Source organism: Geotrypetes seraphini, chromosome 2, assembly GCF_902459505.1.
Source record: "Geotrypetes seraphini chromosome 2, aGeoSer1.1, whole genome shotgun sequence".
In the NCBI taxonomy this organism is placed as follows: Eukaryota; Metazoa; Chordata; class Amphibia; order Gymnophiona; family Dermophiidae; genus Geotrypetes; species Geotrypetes seraphini.
Window position 1 is genome coordinate 139,169,731 of NC_047085.1, and position 24,664 is coordinate 139,194,394.

The following is a 24,664-nucleotide window of genomic DNA, read 5'->3' on the forward strand; positions in this document are numbered from 1 at the left end:
TCATGCTGATGCAGACCCTTTTGTAGTCAGACTTGCTTTCTCAATGTAAGGAGACAGGCAGCACAGTTGTTGCAAATGATAAACAGCTTTTGAAGGATTGGATTTGGAGAGTCTGTGTTGAATCTAGCTGTATTCCAAGATTGCTGATTTGTTATTTGAAAGGGGGGGGGGGGCGTTCATATTTCTCAAAAGAGATTTTGATGTCTGGTATATGCCCACTTGCATTAGGGACCCATAGAAGCTTGGTTTTACTTGGGTTCAGGCAAAGCTTGTTGTTTTTAGCCCATTCTTGAATTGGTGTTAGATAGGTAGTCAGTTTATTCAGGGCTGTGGGTAAATCAGGTCTAATGGATATGAATAGCTGCACATCCACATAGATATAGAACTGAGCGTCCTTTGACCAAATCAGCTTGGCTAGTGGTTTGGGGTAGATACTGAACAAAATAGGTGATGGTATCAATTCTTGTGGTACCCCACAGGTCAGTCAGTGCCCATGGAGGTGATGAGGTGCTGCCAAACAGTATGGCCTGTTTTCTTCTGATAGATAAGATCTGAATCGAGCAAGTAGTGTTCCACTGATACCTGTTTCTGCTAGTCATACCAGAATAATATCATGATCCAGTGTCAAAAGCTGCAGAGAAATCTAGTGGTACTAACACCAAGGCAAATTTCCTGTCTTGGTTTTTGTGAAGATCTAGTAGGGATACTGTTTCTGTTCCATAACCAGGTCTGAATCTAAATTGATATGGGTCTAGCCAGTTTTTCTCTTCTAGCTAATCACTGAGTTGAACATAGACTATTCTATAAGTTTTCCTAGAAATGGGATGTTAGATACTGGCTGGTAACTTTCAAGTTTGTCTTGATAATGTCTCATTTGTTATATTAGATTTAACTTGCAGTCTGGTAGATTCATTCTTTTCTGTTATTGAAAATGGTGTTGCACACATTTTTCCCCCCTATGACACACATGTGACGCTCTTCTCCAGTGATCTATGCACACCCAATGCATTCCTCTCCATGGAGTTCCTCACAAATCAATTCTGAGTCTACTAGCAGTGAAACAGGAAAGGTACTATTGTGTCACACTTGTTCTCTAATTGTATTTATATCCTTCTTTATTACAAAAGTATGAATATATTTCCCTTTATGGTCATACCATTTGATCTTAAAAAAAAAAAAAGACACCACCCTTCCAGGATAGGAGTTAGACGCATCAGCATTCTTGTTTACCTGAATTTGTAATAGTTGGTGTGACTAAGTAGGATGAGCACAATACAATTTCTGTTATGCCCCTTCCAGATTCCACACTCTAGGTCAAGGGTGCCCAAAAGGTCGATCGCGATCGACCAGTAGATTGTAAAGGCAACACGAGTCGATCACAGAGCCCATCCTGGGCTCTGCGATAAGACTCGCGTTACCTTTGTGTTCTCCCCGTTCCCTGACGCTGTAACAGGCCAGACTGCAAAGGTGCCGGGCACATCAGCCTTCCCCCCCTCTCCAATCGCCTGGCTGGCCCGGAACTTCCTCCCCTACATCAGAATTGACGTCGGGGAGAGAGGGGGGCTGGAGGAGGCTGCTGGCCTGTTACAGCATTGGGGAACAGAGAGAACTTGGCGGAAATGGCGGCTTGGGGGCCTGTTCCCAGACAATGGTGGCAGTGGCGGCTTGGAGAGAAAGAAAGGACAGACAAAAACAAAGACAGACAGGGAGACAGAAAGAAAGAGAAAGAAAGAAATAAAGGGGCAGGGATAGAGAAAGAAAAGGGAGGGGGCAAGGAGAGAAGAAGAAAAAGTTGGGGGAGGGAATGGAGTGTGGCAAGGGGCAGGAAGGGAGAGAGGAAGAAAAAGTTGGACAGTCAGAAGAAGAAAGTGCAACCAGAGACTCATGAAATCACCAGGCAACAAAGGTAGAAAAAATGATTTTATTTTCAATTTAGTGATCAAAATGTGTCCGTTTTGAGAATTTATATCTGCTGTCTATATTTTGCAGTATGGCCCCCTTTTACTAAACTGCAGTAGCGGATTTTAGTGCAGGGAGCCTATGAGCATCGAGAGCAGTGTGGGGCATACAGTGCAGCTCCCTGTGTTATTAAACCACTATCACGGTTTAATTAAAAGGCAGGAGGTATATTTGTCAATTTTTGTATAGTTGTTACTGAGGTGATGTTGCATATTTATGTTGCCTTGATCTCTTTGAAAAAAACATGAATATAAATGATAATTAACATTTTCTCTGTGTACAGTGTGCTTTGTGTGTTTTATAATTTTATTGTTGGTAGATCATTTTGACTTGATCATTTTAAAAGTATCTCGCAAGCCCAAAAAGTGTGGGCACCCCTGCTCTAGGTGTTCAATCCCTTCCTGCAAACCGGGAGTTGCAGAAATCCAAATATTTTTTGAGCACATGCTCCTCCTACCTTAGAGAGAGAATTAAGAGCCCCCTACCGTTTTCAGTTTCTGCAAGCAATCTCTTCAGAAGTCTTTTAATTTGCTCTGCATCTTTTTATTTTTTTTCACTTAAAGTTCATTTTATTCATTGGCTTCAGTGCTGTGAGACCCTGTATGGTGTCCTCTGGAGGAAAGGACGCAGCCCTGCGGAGTTGGACTGCTGCATCACAGAGAAACTTCAGTGGTGCTGTGGAGCCAACCTGCTTGTTTTGCCTTTCTCAGACTTGGGGTCCATTTCTCTGGGAGTTCACTTGCCCTCTGACCCTTTCAGGGGTTTAAGCACAGGCTGTATGCATCATGAGTAAAATATCTGTTTCCCACCCTCAGTTGCATGTCGAGTTTCCGTGGGGGTGGAGATTATAGTTGGTGTCGTCAAACTGACAGTTTGAAGATCTTCAAGTTTAGTCATTTGAAGTAGTTTTTGAGGCAGAAAATCCTTTTCATCCATTCAACTGCAGAGTAACAGAGCTGGCAAGCAGACCTCCTCCTATCTTCAATTTAGGAAGGTGCTAAAAATGCATGTTTTCATTATAGTCGTGCTATGATTCATATCTTATGTAAGTTGACATTTGCGGGATATAAGAAACAATGTTATGGTATGGTTCAAATCCATTATTTCCTATGGGAACTTTGGGGGTGGTCTGAGGAACTGTAAAACTCATTTTTCAGAGTTTCTGAGGGTAGGGTTCAGTTCTTCCACCGCCCCTAACCCCCAAGTGCTATTTTTTTATTTTCTTTACTTTTGCAGTTTGTAGTGCAAATTTGCTGGTGGCATCCATATAGGATTTTAATCATTCTTTTATTCAAAACTTGATTTCTGCCTCAAAACTCCTTTCTTACAAATCGATTGGGATGGACTCCTCGGCCCTAATATGTTGACTGCATGTATGGATTGTGCTAAAATGACACCGGAACAGCGTTTGTGTACCGCGTGCCGTAGCAAGCTGGGAGAAGGGGTGGAAGCTTCGGGCTTCGCCTTCTCTGGGTACTCTAGGGCTGAGGAGCTAGCCTGGCTCTGTGTTTTGGGCTAAAAGTCTCACCCACTGGCCATTCTGGAAATTGGTGCCAAATGTCTGCATTCTGAGTCTGGGGATTCTTTTGGCGTGGTGTGGGCGCCTTAGCTGGACTCAGCAGTGACTGCAGATTTCCTTTGGATCTTTTGGAGAATGTTCTTTTCGGACCTGGCTCATTTGATGCAGCCGATGAGCGCATCACTTTCTTCCAGGCTGGTCACTCCATTGCCGGAGGCCCCTGTGCTGGAGCCCTCTCCTCAGAGTACGACTGATCTTGATTGTGTTAGTTGTCGCACAAATATTGTGCCTATCCTGTCTCCTGCCACTGTGTCTCTTTTAGATGCTGCTACCCTTGCAGGGACTTGGTATGAATGGAAACCCTACTTATTTCTATGTATGCGGAGTTTTTTTATAAACCCGTGATGATGTGTTGAGGGCTGGGTACTTGTGTAGTCCCAACCTCTCACAATTGAGGTTTATTTTTCTCCGATTCAACACTATTATTATCATTTTGCACACAGTTTATGTTACGTCAACTACTTTTGTGTATGTGGCCTGAATGAGTCCTTGCTAGTAACTATATTCTACAATACGTATTTAATATATATTTATTAGTCATTACGATTGTATCCCAGAAACTTGTCAGTTGCACAACTCCAATAATTCTGAAACATTTAAAGTTTGTTGGGCCAATTCTTTTTGTTGATTTACAGAAACTTTCATTGGCAAATAATAGACACGTGAGAATGGTGGTAACATTTCTTCTGATACTTCCAAAATTTCCATCAAGTATCTCTTAAGCATTTCTCTTGGATTTACCATTTCTAATTTAGGAAAGTTAATTAACCTTAAATTATTACTACGAGAATTATTCTCAAGCATTTCAACTTTCTTTCTCAAGTTAGTATTGTCTTTAATTAAAGTCTCTTGAAGCTGTTTTGATGTAATTATTTCCTTTTCAATTTTCTGAATGGTTTTATCTGAGTCAGACAGTTCTTTTCTTAGATCTTTAAATTCTTTTGTATGTTCTGTAATTTTCCCTTCCAGATATTGAAATTTAGGCATAGTAAACTTAACAAAACCAGCCATTAAATCCCATAATGAGTCTAAGGTTACAACTTCAGGTTTTACCAAAGAAATTGAGGCTTGTAAATTAGTAGAGTGCTCACCATTCTGTAAAGAATCTTCAGGGCCTGTCTCTTGGATTTCACCCCCTTGTAAAGCTGGATTCTCTTCAGGTAGATTGGTTAGGGCTCCTTGAACTTGAGCCCCAACCTCCAAACCTTCTCCCGGATTTACACTTGCCTCTAAGGGAGAGAACACCTCTAACTCCGGGGTTTCCCCACCCCTGGGAGAACTGGCAACCTGAGAGTGTGGGGGCGGCTCCCTTGCATCGGGGCTTCCGTGCCCTAGAGGAACAACTAAGGGTTTGCCTCCCTGTGTCCTCAGCGGGCCACCTTCCGACGCTCGCAAAACTTCCTGGACTCGCCTCAAGAGCCGCTCAATGTTGCCCAGAGAGGGAACCTCGGGACGCCGCGAGACAGCAGCAGCGCTCCGTCCTCTTCTCCTGGGCATATTGTAAGTAATCAAGAACCCTTTCCGGAATTCAATTGTGAAGAAATTCAATTTATGAGCAAGCCCGAGGCGAGCAGCTCAGCGCGTCTGACTCGACGCGGCCATCTTGGATCCCTGTCTATTTTCTATGCCAGATTCGTTTCAGCCATGAACCTTAAACCAGAAGCAAAAACATGGACATACAAAAATGTTCAGTACTGAGGTCTAGTTTAAGGGGAAGAATAGAAGACATTCTGGAAAAATCATTCAGTATACCTCATTTCCTATAGTTTCAAAAATAATATAACACACTGGGATGCCTCGTGTAAAAATTTGAATAGACTGGACTGAGTCTAAATTGTTTAAACTACAAAATATTGCAGCACAAAATTAGAAACATAGAAAATGGCGCATAAGAAACAGTTAGTGCACCCAGTATGCCCTTTTGTACTTGCTTGCTGGTGCTTTCACAGGGCTTGCTTGATCTGCGGTTTTGCCCTGGCACCACTAAACTGCATTGGTTCCATTGGGATGACCTTAAACTAAAACTTGGTAAGGTGGGGCTTCTCACTCCTGTCCTTGTAAACCTATAGCCAATCAGATTTCAAGAAAATGAATATGTGTGACAAAATTGCATATACAGTAGGGCCCTGGTATCCGTGAGTAATAGGTTCCAAGACCTACCGCGGTTAGGTGAAACCGCAGATAATAGCGAATGCTATTATAACATGGTTTACCATGGCCTGAGCACTCTGTCCCACTGTGCCCACAGCCCCCCCCACCTCCAGCATACCTCCTCAAATTTTCACTGGCAGCAAGTAGCGTTGACTGCTTGCTGCTCGAGCCGGCCTGAGCTCCCTCCCTCTGATGCCACTTCTTGTCCCCTGACCTGATGTGACCTCAGAAGGAGGGCGCTCAGGATGAAACGAGCAGCAGACAGGAGATGCTGCTTGCTACCGGTGAAGATTTAAGGAGGTACACTGGGTGGGGGGCTGTGGACACAGTGGGGTAGAGTGCGGGGGGAGCTCGGTGCCACAGTAAGCCATGGATAATTGAAAACTTGGATATGTGGGCCCTCTTGTATTGGAGAGACTGTGTAAGGGGAGAAGAATCCCACTTGGCATCTTCATTTTGTCTGTGAAAACATAGTTTGAAGAGGGTTAGCTAATCATACAGGTATTGTTTTTTTTCTGAAGAAAAATAGTAAACAAAAGCTTTTTTTCTACATGGTTACTACAATTTTACCATAATCTAGGGTATAAAGGAGCAAAAGTGCTGTGTTTGCAGTGCATTCAACAATATTCCATTTCAGGCATGATTAAGAATGACTAAATGTGCGATAATTTCAGGAATGTCTGGCACAGTTTTATCTGCTGTTAGAAATCAAAATGTCCCTTTTACAAAGCTGTAGTAAGTACTAATGCATGCTTACTTCAGCAAAAAAGGAGGCACCATGAGGTGTGCTGATTTGTAATTTTGGGATATGCGCATTCTACCTACATTTTTAAAATATATATATATATATATTTTTTTTTTTTGTGGTGAGGGTGTGTCTGGAGGCGCATTGACGATATATTGTTGCTTCTTACTGCCACCCGGAAATGAAATTCTACCAGAGGAGCTAGGGCTCTACAGAGAGGCTTTGGGCAGTGAGAAGCAACATGCGTTCAGAGCCTCCACGGGGGAGGTAGCTTTGTTGAACATTTCAGTAGCTTTGTTCAGGATAAATTATGGAGTCCTGGCCAGTGGCAGCGATTATCACACACCATGAGCCAGAAGCCTTATCTATGGAGTTCCGCAAATAGGAAGTAGCATCAGAGGAGGGCTAAAGGCAGCAGAGGCTAGGCTTCCTGGTCAGCTGAATATGGGGTGTGATAATCGCTGTTGCTGCCTTAGACTCCACGTTGAGGTAAACATGTGAGTCAACATTTTAAAATGTTGTTATTTTGACACATTAATCATGTTAATAACGCTCACCTTGCTCATCCCTAAAAATGGTACATCTAGATATGACCAAATTTAATCCCCATTGAATGTAAACAAATATTTTGGGGAGTTTATTTTGCTCTCCATTATTGCCATCATTGAAGGGAAGGAAAAAGGAAAGAAGCTGAAAGAGGGGAAAAAGAAAAATTAAAATTAATAACTAAGGAAAAAATTCTTAAAGGAAAACATTTATATTAATATTGAAAAATGGTCTTAGTGACTCCTAAAAATGTAGGCTACCACCTACATACATTTTTACTGAATATTCTTTTGCATCAGTTTCTAAATATTTTTTGTACTCCTCATATGATGTTACAGAAAGTTTTAGCAACCTCTTATCTATTTTTTTTTTTTTTTAAATAATTTATTTTCCATATATCCTACAATTCTATGTGGATTACAAATTATTCAGGTACTCAAGCATTTTTCCCTAACTGTCCCGGGGGCTCCCACTCTTATCTAATGTACCTGGGGCAATGGGGATTAAGTGACTTGCCCAGGGTCACAAGGAGCAGTACAGGATTCGAACCCACCACCTTAGGGTGCCGAGGCTGTAGCTCTAATCACTGCAATAGTAAAAACATTAGCAAGAAATATTATAGCTGAAGATGTGCTATCATATGTAGTAATTATCTTTACTTATTTTTTATGTTTTGACAGAAACCACAGTCCGCTAATGAGTTTTGGAGCCAGCTTTGTCAGTTTTTTGGTAAGTAATTAATTTTAATACTATTGCTTTCTAGTGTTCTGGTGCAAACTTCCCTAGTTTAGATAGAGCAGGTCCTACATGGCAGGATCTAATATGGAAAGGAGAGGTGCAAAGATCTAATTCATTAGCTGCCCAGTATGGCTGTACGTGCACAGAATGGAAATGCTGAAAGATTTGTTTCTTACTAGATTTCTGAGAGCCAGAAATCTATTAAGTTGCCTTTCATACTGCAGCTCTCTGCAATATCTAGACAGATGACCTGTACATCTCTTTCTTCTCAATACGGTTCTCTTGACCTATTAACCACTTTCTTTTACCTCTTTTAAGTTCAATCAACTTGTAAAGTCTTTTAATCTTTTGTAAACCGCATAGAACTTCATGATACTGCGGTATATAAACTATTAATTATTATTACTCTCTGAGCAATTTTTAATAAGCTTGAACAAAAGGTAATGTTTTCATAGCAATTTAAAAACCATCCTAGCAAACTTAATTCTAACCATGTACTCACAAAGAACCTAATTCTGGCCCTCTTTTACTAAGCCACGGTAGAGGTTTTTACTGCAGCCCGCGGCACTAAATGCTCCGATGCTCGTAGGAATTATGAGCGTTGTAGCAACATCGGAGCATTTAACACTCCAGGTCATGGTAGAAACCTCTACCATGGTTTAGTAAAAGGGTTTATGAGTGTGTGTATATATGTATACTTGTGTATTTTTATTGGTATTGATTAGAACCGCATTTAGTATAATTCTATAAAAGGTACACACACGTTATAGAATCGCGCTTAGCACCAGTGTATTTCGTAACTTTTAGGCCCACCCATTTAAGCCAAGGAAAAACAGGGCTAAATACCTGCACCTAAACTGTGTGCAGATTAGGCGTATTCTGTATCGGTGCACGTAACTTTTAGGAATGCCCATGATCCACCCAAGTTCCTCTCATAGTCGTGCTCCCTTTACAGATTTGCGCAGCAGAACGACGTGTATAGCACTTTATAGAATGCGCCTACCAAAGTTGTTTGTGTAATTTCTAATTAGTGCCAATTAGCATCAGTTATCAGCTCCAATTGGTCTTGTTAATTAAGTTCTACATGCAGATCAGCTGTGTGCATAGCCGATATGCGCATACAGCGTATGGCTCTATGCATAGAATTTGTGTGAAGTGGATTCCCTTCATGAAACAGTGCTTTACCTGCAGAAATAGGCTTTTACAAAATTGCCTACATAGACAATCTTTTAAAATATTTAAATGTCTGTATCATATCTTCCCTATCACTCCTTTCTTCTAGGGTATGCATATGCATTATGTGACAGGACAGGATTCTTATCAACAAGCATGCTCTGAAAATTCAAAACATATGACCATAAATTGACTCTGAAAAACTGAGACCATCCAAAGAACAGGGATAAATATAAATGTATAGTCTTCCCTCTGGCAAAATCACAAAGGATTTGTGCATGTTTAGCCATGTGTCTAGTTATAGAATTACTTTTTGAGAGATTAAGCAAGTTGAAAATGCATACTTAGGGCTCCTTTTACGAAGGCGCGCTAGGGCCTTAACGCGCGCTAGCCGCTACTGCCTCCTCTTGAGCAGGCGGTAGTTTTTCGGCTAGCGCGCACTGATCTGGCGCGTGCGCTAAAATGGCTAGCGCACCCTCGTAAAAGGAGCCCTTAGTGTGGTGCAATGACATGTTTCCCCTTCCTCTGTTCAGACTTGGGGATGTCATGGGATTCATCACCTTTGTAAAGATATACTTTACTGTGGGGTTTATGGGTGGGTAGGTTTAAGGAAAGGTCTGCATAAGGGGTGTCTTAGGAGAGTATAGGAAGTGTATCTGTGGCAATGTTGGGTTGTCTGGTGTACCTCTGGGTTGGTAGGGTGTGGTGTGTTTCAAAGAAGAAAATAACAATATTGAAGTGTTGGGGTCAAATGATTTTTTTTTGTTACATTATATGGAGAGAGAAGATCCTCAAGTACCAAGCAATGCAGAGACCAAAAAAAGTGGCAGAAAAATCAAGAGGTGTTTCTTATAGTCTTGGGTATCACAGATAAGTTGGGAGGAGGGGGGTCAATTAATCAGGTATAGTAGTTTTATTTCTGGCTTTAGGCATTATCTTCTTTTGCCCTTTCCCCTGCACTCACTTTAACTTTCAGCTTCTTTCCATTCTCCCCACCCAACATCTTTCAATTTGAGTGCAAGAAAGGAGAGTGTGCAGTGCATCCTCTTGTTCCTCTTCTCTTGCACTCGCATCACTTCCCATCCCTTTGCTCTGTCTTTTGAAATGTTTACCCTATTCCTGCTACCTTATTTTGCCACTGAAGGCTAAGACCCTGGCAGTACCCTGCAAACATTTTAGCCCCCATCCAGTGGTGTAGTAATGGGGGGGTGGGGGGGTGGACCGCCCCGGGCACTGTCTTTGCAGGGGTGCTGGTGCCTCTCCTGTTCTCCGTGTACCTCTTGAAATGTTTGCTGGTGCAATCAGTATCTTCCACTTGGCTTGGTTCCCTTTTGACATCACTTCCTGGTCGTGGGACTGGGAAGTGATGTCAGTAGGGAGCCAAGGCCAGTGCAAACAGTAGATGAAAGATGCTGCTTATGCCGGCGAACGTTTCAAGAGGTACAAAGGGGTCAAATAGATCAATTGGTGTCTCCTTACAGTTTAAATATATCTAAATTTTTGGAATCCTCTAAGGATTATATTGCGAAACGTGCTACATTGTTGGTTACATTTAAAACAGGGCTAGAAAAACAGACTATGTTTTGTGGCCCTGATGTAGCCAAACAGACACAATCTCGGAGGAAACAGTTCCTTCAGCTTAAGCCTAAGGTCTTGGCTGTGGGAGCTACTTTCTTCCTTAGATTTCCCTGTAAGTGTTTAATTTCCTATGGGAATAATAGGTACATATTTGTGGACCCTTCTCAGTTGGAGTCATTTCTGAATGATAAACCTATATTAGAGAAAGATTTGTCAACTAATGGGTTAGTTGAAGAAAAAGTGATTTTAAAGTTTTTGCCTGTTCCAATCGAAATATTAAGATTTTTCATTTGAAATGTTTTCTTAGTCCTCTTAGAAACTAGACAGCCTCAGTAATGTGGACTATAAGATGATTTAAGAATAGATTTTTTTCTTTGTGTTTTTTTATTCTTGATTTATAATTTTCTTGCTTGAATTTATGTCTGTAATTTGTTATTAATGTAACAAATGGATATTAATAAAAATATAAATTTAAAAAATAAAAGCTGCTTTCTATCTCCTTTTTAAATGTTGACCTCAGCAGCCTGGTTCCACCCTTGTTAAGGTGGAGCCTATCTTTGCAGAATAGACTCTCCATTCCCCAGTATTTCGCCCAGTTCCTAATAAATCTAAACCCCTCTTCTCTGCACCATTGCCTCATCCATGCATTGAGACTCTGGAGCTCTGCCTATCTCTTGAGTCCTGCGCATGGAACAGGAAGTACTTCTGAAAATGCTACCCTAGAGCAGTGTTTTTCAACCTTTTTTGGGCAAAGGCAAACTTGTTTCATGAAAAAAATCATGAGGCACACCACCATTAGAAAATGTTAAAAAATTTAACTCTGTGCCTATATTGACTATATATAAAGTAATTCTCTTGAATAGGAATCAAATAAACACAAAGAAAGTATTTTATAATTACTTTATTATGAAATATTAAGTAAACAGAATAGTGAAAAATTATAAAATACTTTATTCAGTGCGAAACCTGGGCCTGTTTGGCTGAACACAAAGCTGATATTCTGGCTGGAATCGAAGAAAGACACACACGTAGCTCTTCGTCAACAGCTCTCAGTCTCTCTCTGTATTTGGTTTTTATAGCAATCATGCTTGAAAAGCTAAACTCACACAGATATGTAGTGGAAAATGGGAGCAATGTCAAAATAGCTTTGTTTGCTAGAAGGGGGAACTCCTTGGCGGTATCCAACCAAAAACTGTCCAAAGGTAGATTAGCAAATCTTAGCTTGAAACCACAATTTTGTCTCAGTTCAGTTAGTTCCTCCTGCTCCTGTAAAGTCATGTCCTTTCCACCAACTGATGCTGAGCTATAAGGGTCTCTAACCCAGTCAAGGCATTCAGTGGAGACTGAAGAGAAATAAAATGACAACTTCTCCTCAAGAGTTTTTAAATGTTTAACTATTATCTCACACAGTGCAGCAGTGTGAACACCTTGCCATTGCTTGGTGAGTGTGAACATTTCAAGATTGCCACTTTCCACGTGTTGATGCCAGAGTTGCACCTTTGAACGGAATCCATTTATTTTATCTGTACTTGTAAGCAGGTTTTTACTTCGGCCTTGCATTCGTGTGTTCAGTTCATTCAGATGATAAAATATATCTGCCAGGTATGCCAGCCTTGCACACCACTCATCACTTGCAAGCTGCTTTGCGTAATCTGACCTCTCATTTGTCAGAAACACTTTAAGTTCCTCCCGCAGCTCATACACACGAACCAAGACCTTGCCACGCGACAACCACCGGACCTCCGTATGAAACAGCAAAGTTTTATGCTTCGCTCCCATCTCCTCACACAAAGCTGCAAATATGCGACTTTTCACGGGTCGTGATTTTACAAAGTTTACCATGCACACAACATCATCCAACACATGAACTAGGACTGCTGGTAAAGTCTTGGCTACGAGGGCCTCGCGGTGTAAAAAACAATGCGTAACAATCACATCTGGATTTCTTTCCTTCACTCTGCTTACAAAGCCTTTGGTGCGCCCGACCATGACTGCAGCTCCATCGGTGCAGACACTTGTGCAGTTTTCCCACTTAAGTCCTCCTTTTTTAAGGTATTCTGATGTGACCCGAAAAATTTCTTCTCCTGTTGTTTTTTCTGGCAATGCCTTGCAAAAAAAGAAGTTTTCTCTAATTGCCTCACCATCAACAAAACGCACATTGGCCAAGAGTTGAGCATGTCCACTGATATCAGTAGACTCGTCAAGTTGCAATGCAAATTTCTCACTGATACGGATCTTTTCCAAAACCACACTTTCGATGTCTGCAGACATGTCATTAATACGTCTGGAAATTGTGTTGTCTGAGAGAGGGACTTTGGCTATTTCCTTAGCTGCTTCAGGTCCGAGCATCTCCTCTACAATAGCTTTGCAGGCAGGAAGTATTAATGTCTCTGCCACAGTGTGAGACTTTTTTGACTTGGCTATAAGTTCAGCAACTTGATAGCTAGCTTTAAGAACTCTTTCATTTACCTTTGTGGTTTTTCTCATGAAAGTTGCCTGTTTCTCCGTGTTGTCACGCAGGCGAACAAAATAGTCCGCATTCTTGTTTTGAAGCGAAGGGTGTTTCGTTTGGAGATGGCGTTTAAGTTTGCTTGGAACCATAGCACTGTTAGCTAGCTTTTCACCACACACCACGGACAGTGGAGTTGGTTTGTTTGCATCTCCAGTGAAAGTAAATCCAACTGAAATATAGCTTTCGCTATATTGCCTTGCACCAGAGAATTTGCTTGCGCTAACAATCTTTGCTTTCTTTTGACCCCCACTCATACTTGGGCTCTCATCTGGCTCCAAATTTTGTTCAGAGTCTAGTTCTTTCCTTTTCAAAAACTTGTCCATCACTGCAGTATCTCACTGTCACTCAGGACTTACTGCGCTTGTCTCCTCCAGATAGCCGCTGTCCGTCACACTCAGCACTCTTCTGATCGATCCCCGATGAGCCGGCGGATGACAGCTCCAGATGACAGCTCTGTAAAACTAAACAAGCCAGACCAGCACAGATCAATCCTACACCGTCAATCCTAACAGAAAACCATGTCTTTCAAACACACAGAACACAGAAAACACCTTCGCCTAGAATGGAATATGTCATCACAAACTAACCCCTCACCCTTTTACAAAACTGTAGTGTGGATTTTAGCCACAGTGGTAACAGCCCTGACACTCATAGAATTCTGAGCATCAGAGCTGCTACCACCACGGCTGGCGCTAAAAAACGTTCCACAGTTTTGTAAAAGGGGGGATAAAATAGAAATACACAGTTTCAACGCTGTAGCTCAGAGGTGCCCAAACTTTTTGAGCTTGTGAGCTACTTTAAAATGACCAAGTCAAAATGATCTACCAATAATAAAATTAAAAAACACAAAGCACACTATACGCTGAGAAAATGTTAATTATCATTCCTATTCTGGGTTTTTTTCAAAGAGGTCAAGGCAGATGACTCTATGCATTGTCACCTCAGTAACAACCATACAAAAATAGACAAATATACCCTCCATCCTTTTTATTAAACCACAATAGCAGTTTTTAGCGCAGGGAGCTGCGCTGAATGCCCAGCGCTGCTCTTGACGCTCATAGGCTCCCTGCGCTAAAAACCACTATTGCGGTTTAGTAAAAGGTGACCATATTGTAAAATATAGACAGCAGATATAAATTCAGAACTGTGCATAGTAAGTGAAGGGAAGTTTTCATCTCTGGGAATTTATCCAGTTAACTATTAAGTTATTTGGGCAAATTCCTTTGAAAACTGTGGTAATACTGCCTCCACTTTGCTAAATTTAAAATAAAATCATTTTTCCTACCTTGTCTGGTGATTTCTGGTTGCACTTTCTTCTTCTGACTGTGCATCCAATCTTTCTTCCCTTCTATCAGCCTGTATGCTTTCTCTCCTCCACACCTCATTCCCTCCCCCAACTTTTTCTTCCTCTCTCCCTGACCTTTCTTTCTTTTTTTCTGTTTCTCTTCTTTCCTTCTGTTTCCCTGCCTGCCCCCTTTCTTTCTTTCTCCCTGCCGTTCCCCAAGCCACTGCCGCTGCCATCGGGGAACAGGACCCACCAATGGATAACAGGCCCCAAAGCCGACGCCGACGCATGCTCTCCCTGACGTCAATTCTGCAATCGGAGAGGAAGTTCCGCCCAGCCAGGCAGCGATTGGCTGGCCCGAACTTCCTTTCCGACTGCAGAATTGACGTCGGGGAGAAGAAGACTTATCGGCTCGATAGATTAGATCGCCAAGACAAAGTGAGTCCTGGGTGATTGACTCACTTTGCCTTGGCGAGCTACTGGCGCCCCTGCCTTAGAACACTGCCTAGGACCCTGGGGGAGCCCGGGCCCCCTGTCAGCTCCGGGCCCCTGAATGCAGGACTGGTAGTACTGCCCTAATGGCGGCCCTGCGGCACACCAGGCAACATCTCGCGGCACACTAGTGTGCCGCGGAACAGCGGTTGAAAAACACTGCCCTAGAGATTCTGGATTTTAATTTTCACTTAAAAGCCAAAATTTGGCTTCCAGAACCCTCCCTATCACTTTTCCCATTGTCATTCGTACCCACATGTACCAATACAGCAGACTCCTCCCCATCACTGTCTAAATCTTATCTGGGTGACACGTGAGGTCTGCCACCAGGCAGGCAAGTGTGCAAGTGATCCTCATATCCACTACCAGTTAATAAATCCCAATAAATAATTAAAAGAAGCTACTATCAAATAAAAGCATAATTAAAATACAGTAACAATCAGTATCAGTATTAAACAATTAAGGAGAGCCAACTAAAATGCTAATTATTAGCAGAAAGCAATGTTAAATAAGTGAGTTTTTAGAAGAATTGTGAACATCTGATAAGATTGTTTTGAGACAAGAGTAAGGCTAAATCATTCCATAGTCTGAGCACCAAAAAATAGAATGCGCTGTTCCTTGCAGGCTTACCTGAGAGGGGTCAGGAAACATCATTGTTCAGCAAATGGTGCAGTAGTTAAAGCTACAGTCTCAGCACCCTAAGGTTGTGGGTTCAAACCCACGCTTCTCCTTGTAACCCTGGGCAAGTCATTTAATCCCTCCATTGTCCCAGGTACATTAGAAAGATTGTGAGCCCGCCGGGACAGACAGGGAAAAATGATCGAGTACCTGAATAAATTCATGTAAACCGTTCTGAGCTCCCTAGGGAGAACAGTTCAGAAAATTGAATGAATAAATAAATAAATGCAAAATCTGAGAAGGGGTATTGGGAGGACAAGAGAAAATAGATAATATGGAATACCTGAATGCAGTGTCTTGAAATTCAAAGTTAGTATGTATATTTATAGAGGTTAATGATATAAATAAGTATAATGATTGGATATAGGGTTATTGTATTCTTAATTGTTGAGTCATTCAAAGGATAGACTAAGGTAAATGATTTGTATGAATATATGTATAATGGACATCTCACAAACAATATAATTCTGTATGTAACACCATTGCTAAGCTCTTTTGTCATAACTCCAGCAGTGCAGTGTTATTCTTTGTCTATAGTTCATATATTGTAACTCATGTACTGTACCATCATTACTGAAGTTAATGTTCATATGTCCATCAAAGCTGCTCATGTAAACCGCTCTGAATGGACTTTATCGTCATTAGATAGTGGTATAAAAGCTTTAAATAAACAGTAAGCATTTTTTAAGAGTGGTAAGATATAATCTCATCTTTTTGCACAGTAAATAAAACCGGTGGCAGTATTTTGAAGAGACTGTAATTCTGAATGGGTGATACCATCATAAATTACAACTTAAGAATCTTTTGAAAACATCCCTAATTGTGGAAACTTTTTTTAAAAAATAGATAAGAAGCACTGTTTAATAAGGAACAGAAGATGTAAAAAGTGGAATTATATTTTACTGACTTTTATTTTACCGGGCCATGGTGCACCCTCACCTGGAGTACTGCGTCCAGCACTGGTCGCCATACATGAAGAAGGATATGGTACTACTTGAAAGGGTCCAGAGAAGAGCGACTAAAATGGTTAAGGGGCTGGAGGAGTTGCCGTACGGTGAGAGATTGTAGAAACTGGGCCTCTTCTCCCTTGAAAAGAGGAGACGGAGAGGGGACATGATCGAAACGTTCAAAATACTGAAGGGAATAGACTTAGTAGATAAAGACAGATTGTTCACCCTCTCCAAGATAGGGAGAATAAGAGGGCACTTTCTAAAGTTGAAAGGGGATAGATTGCGTACAAACGTAAGGAAGTTTTTCTTCACCCATTTAGAGCATTGGTCTTTGACCTGGGGGCCGCCGCGTGAGCTGACTGCTGGGCACGATGGACCACTGGTCTGACCCAGCAGTGGCAATTTTTATGTTCTTATGTTTTTTGTTCTTAATTTTATTTGTTTTTATGCGTGTGTGTGTGTTTGTATACATATATATATATATATATATATACAAATATATATATATATAGATTTTTTAAAATTCAATTTTCTATACCGTTCTCCCAGGAGAACTCAGAACGGTTTACATGAATTTATTCAGGTACTCAAGAATTTTTTCCTGTCTGTCCCAGCAGGCTCACAATCTATCTAATGTACCTGAGGCAATGGGGGGATTAAGAGACTTGCCCAGGGTCACAAGGAGGAGCGTGGGTTTGAACCCACAACCCCAGGATACTGAGGCTGTAGCTTTAACCACTGCGCCACACTCTCCCCTCTTAGGTTTTAGGCAGGATATAAGATTACTTTTTTCCACCCAAAAGTGGGTGGAAATGCTGGTGCGTCTTATGCAACGAAGATACAAAATTTTAACCCCCCCCCCCTCATACCTTATTAAAACACCCCCTCCTCCTCCTCCTCCCGTCAAACCGGTACCTGAGCTCGCTCACCACCAAATCCAACAGCCTTCCTTCTTCGGTCCTCTGACCACATCTGAGACAACTTCTGTCTCTCGCAAGCGTCCTATATTTGCCGGAAACAAGAAGCTGCGTCAAAAGAGGGTGGGACTTGTTATGGGCGATCTCAAGTGGGAAACCAGAGCTGGGAGATGAGAGCTGTTCCTACAGCGCTTATGTAGGAGCTTAAGAGCCTCTCTGTGAGCGCCTACGTAACCAGTGGCCGGTGGCGGAAGAGCAGTGGGCCAGAGCCTTCGAGGGACGGTGGCGCTTGATGGTCGGGGAGTACTGGCAGGAAGTCTGGGAGCTGCTTGCTCTGGAGGCTCCTGCAGTAAGAGATAAATCTGGACATTGAGACCTCGGCTTGTCCCCAAATTCGCTCTGCTTCCTGATGGCTCTGCCGCTTGTCTTGCTTCTGATGCCGAATGAGTTGTGATCACTGGAAGGGACATTTTCCCTGGTGTTGGTTTTAGAGCCTGGGGCACTTCAAGGGGTTCCTTCTGAGTCTGTCGGACATTAACTGAAATGTGACCAGACAGCGCTTATTCCTGGGGCATAGAATGAGCTCAGTGTTTGCATCAGCTGCCAGTCTTCTGGTGCTTGGAACTTCTTTTCAGCAATTCCAGCTCCGAGAAAACCTCCCTTAGTTCAGATGACTTTTGCATGTGCTGAAGTTCAGTGTTTCCAAAACTCTGCACAAAAAAATCCCCTGTGAAATAAGACAGCAGTTAAAATTCTAATTCCTAGAAGAGGGACCAGAAATGGGGGATGTTGAAAAAAACATTCTGCACCCTGTCCCCCTCCCTGCCAGGCTCTGCACCGTGTCCTGGCCTACCACTAGACCACCAGAGGGGAAAGGGTACAGAGCCTGGCAGGGAGCAGAATGTTTTTTTTTTTCTTGTTTTCCTCTTTTCCTCCTCTAAATCTAGAGTGCATCTTATGGTCAGGTGCGTCTTATGGAGCGAAAAATATGGTAATTTAAAGTAAATAAGCTTTAATACTCAGAGGCCAATGTACTAAACTGCAGTAAACATAACATGTAGATATATGCCAACTGAAGATAACTTGCTGACGATACCAAAATCTGCAATAGAGTAGACATCCCTGATGGTGTGGATAACATGAAAAAGGACCTAACGAATCTTGAGAAATTGTCTGAAATTTGGCAGCTAAGATTTAACGCTAAGAAATGCAAGGTCATGCATTTGGGCTGCAAAAAACTAAGAAGACCTGTACAATTTAAGGGGTAAAGAAATTTTATGCACGAAAGAGGAGCAGGACTTGGGTGTGATAGTATGTGATGATCTTAAAATGGCCAAACAGGTTGAAAAGGTGACAGCAAAAGCTTGAAGGATGCTTGGGTGCATAGGGAGAGGAATGGCCAGTAGGAAAAAGGAGGTATTTATGCCCTGGTGTAAGACTCCGATGAGACCTCATTTAGAATAGTGTACAATTCTGGAGACTGCACTTTCAAAAAGATATAAACAAGATGCAGTCGGTCTAGAGCAGTGGTTCCCAACCCTGTCCTGGAGGAACACCAGGCCAATTGGGTTTTCAGGCTAGCCCTAATGAATATGCATGAAGCAAATTTGCATGCCTATCACTTCCATCATATGCAAATCCCTCTCATGCATATTCATTAGGGCTAGCCTGAAAACCCGATTGGCCTGGTGTTCCTTTTTTTTTTTTGTAACTTTTATATATTGTAATTTTAAACATGTGTTAATCGCTTTGAAATTGATAAAGCGATCAATCAAATACATATTAAACTTGGAAACTTGGTTGGGAATCACTGGTCTAGAGGAATGCTACTAAAATGATTGGTGGTCTTTGTCATAAGACATACGGGAACAGACTTAAAGATCTCAATATTTATACTTTGGCGGAAAGGCAGGCGAGAGGAAATATGATAGACACATTTAAATGCCTATGTGGCATAAATGCGCATGAAGCAAATCTATTTCAATTGAAAGGAAACTCTGGACTGAGGGGGCATAGGATGAAGATGAAAGGGGATAGATTCAGAAGTACTCTCAAAATACTTTTTCACTGAAATGGTGTTGAATGCTTGGAATTGCTTCTTGAAGGAGGTAGTGGAGATGAAAAGTATATCTGAATTAAAGAAAGCATGGGAGAAGTACTTTGGTCTCTAAGGGAGAGGAGGGTATAGTACTGTAGATGGTATGGTTAGGCAGACTAGATAGGCCACATGGTCTCTATCTGCCTTCATTGTTCTATGTTTCTATGTTTCTTTGTCAGACTGCATACAGATTAGCCTTTTGTGGACTTTTGGGACCTGAACATTTTTTTATTTGTAATTTCTTTTCTTTGTTCTATTTCCTTTTATATTTTCAATTTTTTGATGGAAAAAAACTCATTGCCATGATCAGTAGAGTAGAAAAAATTAGCATACTGCACCGGTGTGGAAAAATCAGTTGCTAAATCTTCCATGGGAACATCATCAGGCTAAGATGTCTGCTGTGGTCCCAGGGCTGGCCTATTTGAAGGCCCTATAATATAACCAATATAGTCTCAATAATATATAATCCACTCGATTGGGGGGGGGGGTCTAAGTTAGATGCTAATTAGTCACATTTATTTGCACATTCATTAATCAATATTAGTGATTCAGGAACAAGGCCTCAGAATTTTGGAGCTCTACGCTAAGTCTTATCATCGACTCATATTGTCAGCGTAATTGAAATCCAAACGGATATTCCATAGTTCAATCATTGGCCAAAAAATCTGATTCTGTAAATATTTTATGTCTCTTTTTTTTGAAGGATTTTCTGTGTTTTTTAACTTATTACTTAGAAAAAAAACATTCATGTCTTCTGCAGTTTGTATTACAATTCTACATACAGTTAATCTTTAAACCAGTACTAGACCTCCCCAATAGTTTGAAAAGCACCAACAGAAAGTTACTTATCTTTAGTGCTCTTTTCTCATTTACTTATTTTCTTGTCTGTGCCGTATCAAACTTCCGGAACCAGAACCGGAGCCAGTATAACTGCCGTTACCAGGACCTGAGCCTATAATATAACCCCCATGCCTCTTGTCCTATTAATTCTTGGCTCATAAGGACTAAGAAATAGTCCCTAGTAGTCCCCCCCACCCCCACCCACCGGTAAAAATAAGTGCAACAAATATTTCCCCTCACTCTTCTCCCGCTATTAGATACCCCTGCAATTTGCCCCAAAAAGGGGTAGGGTGAATTGATACTTCCTTGACTCCTGGTACTAATTTGCGAAATGATGCAGGTCAGCTACTGCTTACATTTTGGCTACAGTTTGCTTTATGAACTGGAATTGTACATTGTGCTGAGTTTTGGTGTATTGTCCAGGGACTTCAAGGTTGTTCTTTTCTGGACCCTACTATCGCCTTTTTTAGAAAAAAATATAGTTCACATTTCATTGAAACCCCTTACATGAGGAAAACAGTGACACCTAGAGTGTAGTTTTTGCTGAAACATGGACAGTGTCCGTTTCTGGAGAGCTCTTACAGTAAGACACTTTCTCAGAGGACAAGCAAGCATTATATTCTCACATGTGGGTGACATAATCCATGAAGCTCAGTGGTATTTCTGCTCAGTCTTTACCTGTGAGGCACCGGGATCCGGACCGCAGCTACAGACAAGGGGGTGCTCGGAGGACCCGTTCCGGTATTTTGAATTTACCGCGAGCAACGTCTACCACGAGCTATCGAAGCTAAAAGTGAACAAAGCCATGGGACCGGATAATCTACACCCCAGAGTACTTCAGGAATTGAGAGATGTCCTAGCAGAGCCGTTAGCCGTGCTTTTCAATCTTTCCCTAAGCAAGGGAAAAGTCCCCTTGGACTGGAAAACTGCTAACATCATTCCGCTCCACAAAAAGGGATGCAGGTCAGAGGCTGAAAATTACAGACTGGTGAGTCTCACATCAATAGTGTGTAAACTTATGGAAAGGTTGATTAAAAACAGATTGGATACGATTCTGGATGACGAAAGACTGAGGGATCCCCATCAGCATGGATTTACGAAGGGAAGGTCTTGTCAACCAATCTGATAAGCTTCTTTGACTGGGTAACGAAACAACTGGATGGGGGAGAGTCCCTGGATATCGTGTATTTAGACTTCAGTAAGGCGTTTGATAGTATCCTACACCGTAGGTTATTAAAAAAGATGAATACGATGGTACTAGGAGAAACATTGACTGCATGGGTTAAAGACTGGCTTAGTGGTAGACTTCAAAGGGTGGTGGTAAATGGTACTACCTCAGAAACGTCGGATGTGACCAGTGGAGTGCCACAGGGCTCGGTCTTGGGTCCGATACTATTTAATATCGTTGTAAGGGATCTGCTTCAGGGACTTCGAGGTAAAATTACACTATTTGCCGATGACGCTAAGCTATGCAACGTTGTGGGCAGCGCAATCGAGCCCGACAGCGCAACCATACCCGATACTATGAGGCAGGACCTACGTTTACTGGAACAATGGTCTAATACTTGGCAACTGAGTTTTAATGCCAAAAAGTGTAAGGTTATGCATCTTGGTAGAGGTAACCCCTGCAGAACATACACCCTGAATGGTGAAAACTTAACAAGAACTGTCGCAGAACGGGACCTGGGTGTAATCATTAGTGAAGATATGAAAACTGCCAATCAGGTGGAGAAAGCTTCAGCCAAGGCTAGACAAATGCTGAGTTGCATCTGAAGAAGTTTTATCAGCCGAAAGCCTGAAGTTATAATGCCGTTATACAGGTCCATGGTGAGATCTCATCTGGAGTACTGTGTTCAGTTTTGGAGGATGTGAAGAAAATGGAGTCGGTTCAGCGTATGGCCACCAAGATGGTCTCAGGACTTAAGGATCTCCCATATGAAGAACATCTAAGCAGGCTGCTGTTATATTCTCTCGAAGAATGCAGAGAGAGGAGAGACATGATAGAGACATTCAAATATCTCACGGGCCGTATTGAGGTGGAGGAAGATATTTTTTTCCTTATGGGTCCCACGGCAACAAGAGGGCATCTGTTCAAACTCAAGGGTGAGAGATTTCATGGTGACATTAGAAAATACTTCTTCACCAAAAGGGTGGTTGATCGATGGAATGGTCTTCCACGTCAGGTAGTTGAGGCCAGTAACGCGCTTGACTTCAAGGAACGATAGGATAAACATGTGGGTTTGCTCCGGGGAAATGCTTAGAAGGAAGGTTCTTGTTGAGGGAGAATTCTTTGAGTGGGCAGACTTGTTGGGCCGACGGCCCTTTTCTGCTGTCATACTCTAATATTTCTAAGTGTACTATTATTTTAAATCTTTGAGGTAGTGCTTCCACTGAATGCGTATGGGTGCCATCCCGCCCGATGTCGACGTGCAGGACTATCAGTCTTTAGTTTTCCACAGAGCTGAGAAACAATGTTCTTCAGTCTCTCTCTTCAGTGTGTCAAACTTTTGATATTTTTGTGTCTTCCTGGTATTTTTCCTTATTTTCTTCACTAATCTTTGTTTTTGTTCCCTTTTCCTAATATTTTTCTTGAGTTTAGTCAAATTTTACGAGTACCAACTTTATCTTTTTTGATCTTCAGGCTACTTCGAGCCTTTTTCTTGCCCAGAGTGCATTGACAGTTTTCAGTCTGTTTTTCACTCAAGATCCCTGGGCCATCAAGCCCTTTGATTTAGCATCAGCTGTTATTCCCTCCATGTTGAAGAGGGTGTCGAGTGGCTTTAAGATATCTGCTTGATGCAATAGGACCATTTCAGGTTCTTACCCCTATAACTGGTATGTTCAGTTTCTGGGCTATTGGGGCATTCACTGTGACCTCTGCTTGCATATGCAAAAGAGATAACTTACAATCCTGCAGAATCGAGTGTGATAAATTTATTGAATCTGCATTGAGCATGGTGGGAGACTGGGGACCCGACACTCAGTCTGCATCAGCATCGACATTAAGTGCACTGACGCCTCATTGGAAGAGCCAGGTATCAGGCTCACTTCAAAGACAGGACTCCATGTCCTCTTTGTCCATGCCTCATGCTTTGTGGGACGCTTCTAGGCATGGCATGGTGTCTTCCTAGGCATTAGCATCGGCATCCTCAACACACAGCAAGCATCAACACACCGAGGAGTGTTCCACATCGCTGCAGATCATGTCTCCTATCAGGCGTGCCTCAACATTAAGGTCTCTCACACTCAGACAACTGGTAATGCAGACTGCTTCCAAGCTGATGTCTCATCAGTTACTGACACCATCTCTCCAGGAAGAGATCGGGGCTATGCTCAGACAGCATTCGGGGCTACTGCAGTTGCAGTCTTCACAGTCTTTAAAGGCTATTATGCCTGTCTCAACCCAGCCTGAGGATACATCGGAGCTTTGATCAAAGAGATAGTCACACATCCTCGCTTGACATCAAACATTGGGATCAGCACAGACCCATCTGAGGCATGTGTTGTCATCAGCAGAAGAGTTATCTCCTGGGTCAGAAGATTGACCCCTGCCTTGATGCTCTTCCACGCAGAGTCAATTCTCCTCTCAATGCATTCTACCTGACTCTCCTAGTTGAGGCTACTTTAATGAATCTGATTCAGATTTTTCAGCTCATTCAGACCAGGATCTGCCAGACTTCAGCTGAAGAATCTTATGGCTTACCTGCTGATCTTTCTCCTTCACCACAGAAAGTATATGCAGTGTTCTCCCTAGCGTGTTCCAGCCGGGCGCATCGCCCAGCTACTTTAAGTGAGCGCCTGGCTGCCATTTTGCAGCTGCAGAGACCGCGCCGGACCGGTTCCGGGATCTGACATCGGACTCGGTGGTGGTTCACGCATGAATTGTCAAGCGCCTGCTTCTTCCGGTTTGCCTGCACCCCGTACTTGAAGATAAAACATACCTTTCCTGCCTGAACCACAACTTCAGCAGCATTTAATTCAGCACGCAAACTTCGGATAATGCCTGTTCTTCCGCTTAGATCAGGTCTAACTGAGCATGAGCAGAAGAACCAGCATTAGCGACCAAAAGATTTTCCACGAATCACGCCACAGCTCACGGTGGAGTATGGGCGGGAAGGGGTAATTTGCATAGCGCGCCAAGGGGTTGTATTTCGATTGGTCCAATGCCTTAGCACGCTATGCAAATTACCCCTTCCCCGCCTCTACTCCTTCACCATGAGCAGGGAAGGGTAATTTGCATAGTGTTTTAACATCGCCCACGCTCCAAAGGTCCGCCCCTTCAACGACCGAACTTTTGTTTCCCGCTGTGCTGAGTGACCAGGCAGAAAGTTTTGGGCGGGTTAGGTTGATGGTTCTAACTTTCCTCTGTGCTTTCAGCAGGGTATTTTTGGAGAGAAAAAAAGTTGTAAGCTCTTTCAAGCAG

The 24,664-nt window shown here is 42.3% G+C and overlaps 1 protein-coding gene across 2 annotated transcripts in view; it reads left to right on the plus strand.

Moving 5' to 3' along the window:
- TTC39C (tetratricopeptide repeat domain 39C) overlaps positions 1–24,664 on the plus strand; it is a 173,802-nt gene that overhangs the window by 36,109 nt on the left and 113,029 nt on the right. The window contains exons 2-3 of one of the 2 annotated variants that reach the window (XM_033933868.1): positions 987–1,069; positions 7,661–7,709. In XM_033933868.1, the coding sequence (XP_033789759.1) occupies positions 993–1,069; positions 7,661–7,709 (126 nt within the window). In that variant the 5' untranslated portion in view covers positions 987–992. The remainder of the gene's footprint in view (positions 1–986; positions 1,070–7,660; positions 7,710–24,664) is intronic. The other variant, XM_033933869.1, reaches the window with a different exon arrangement.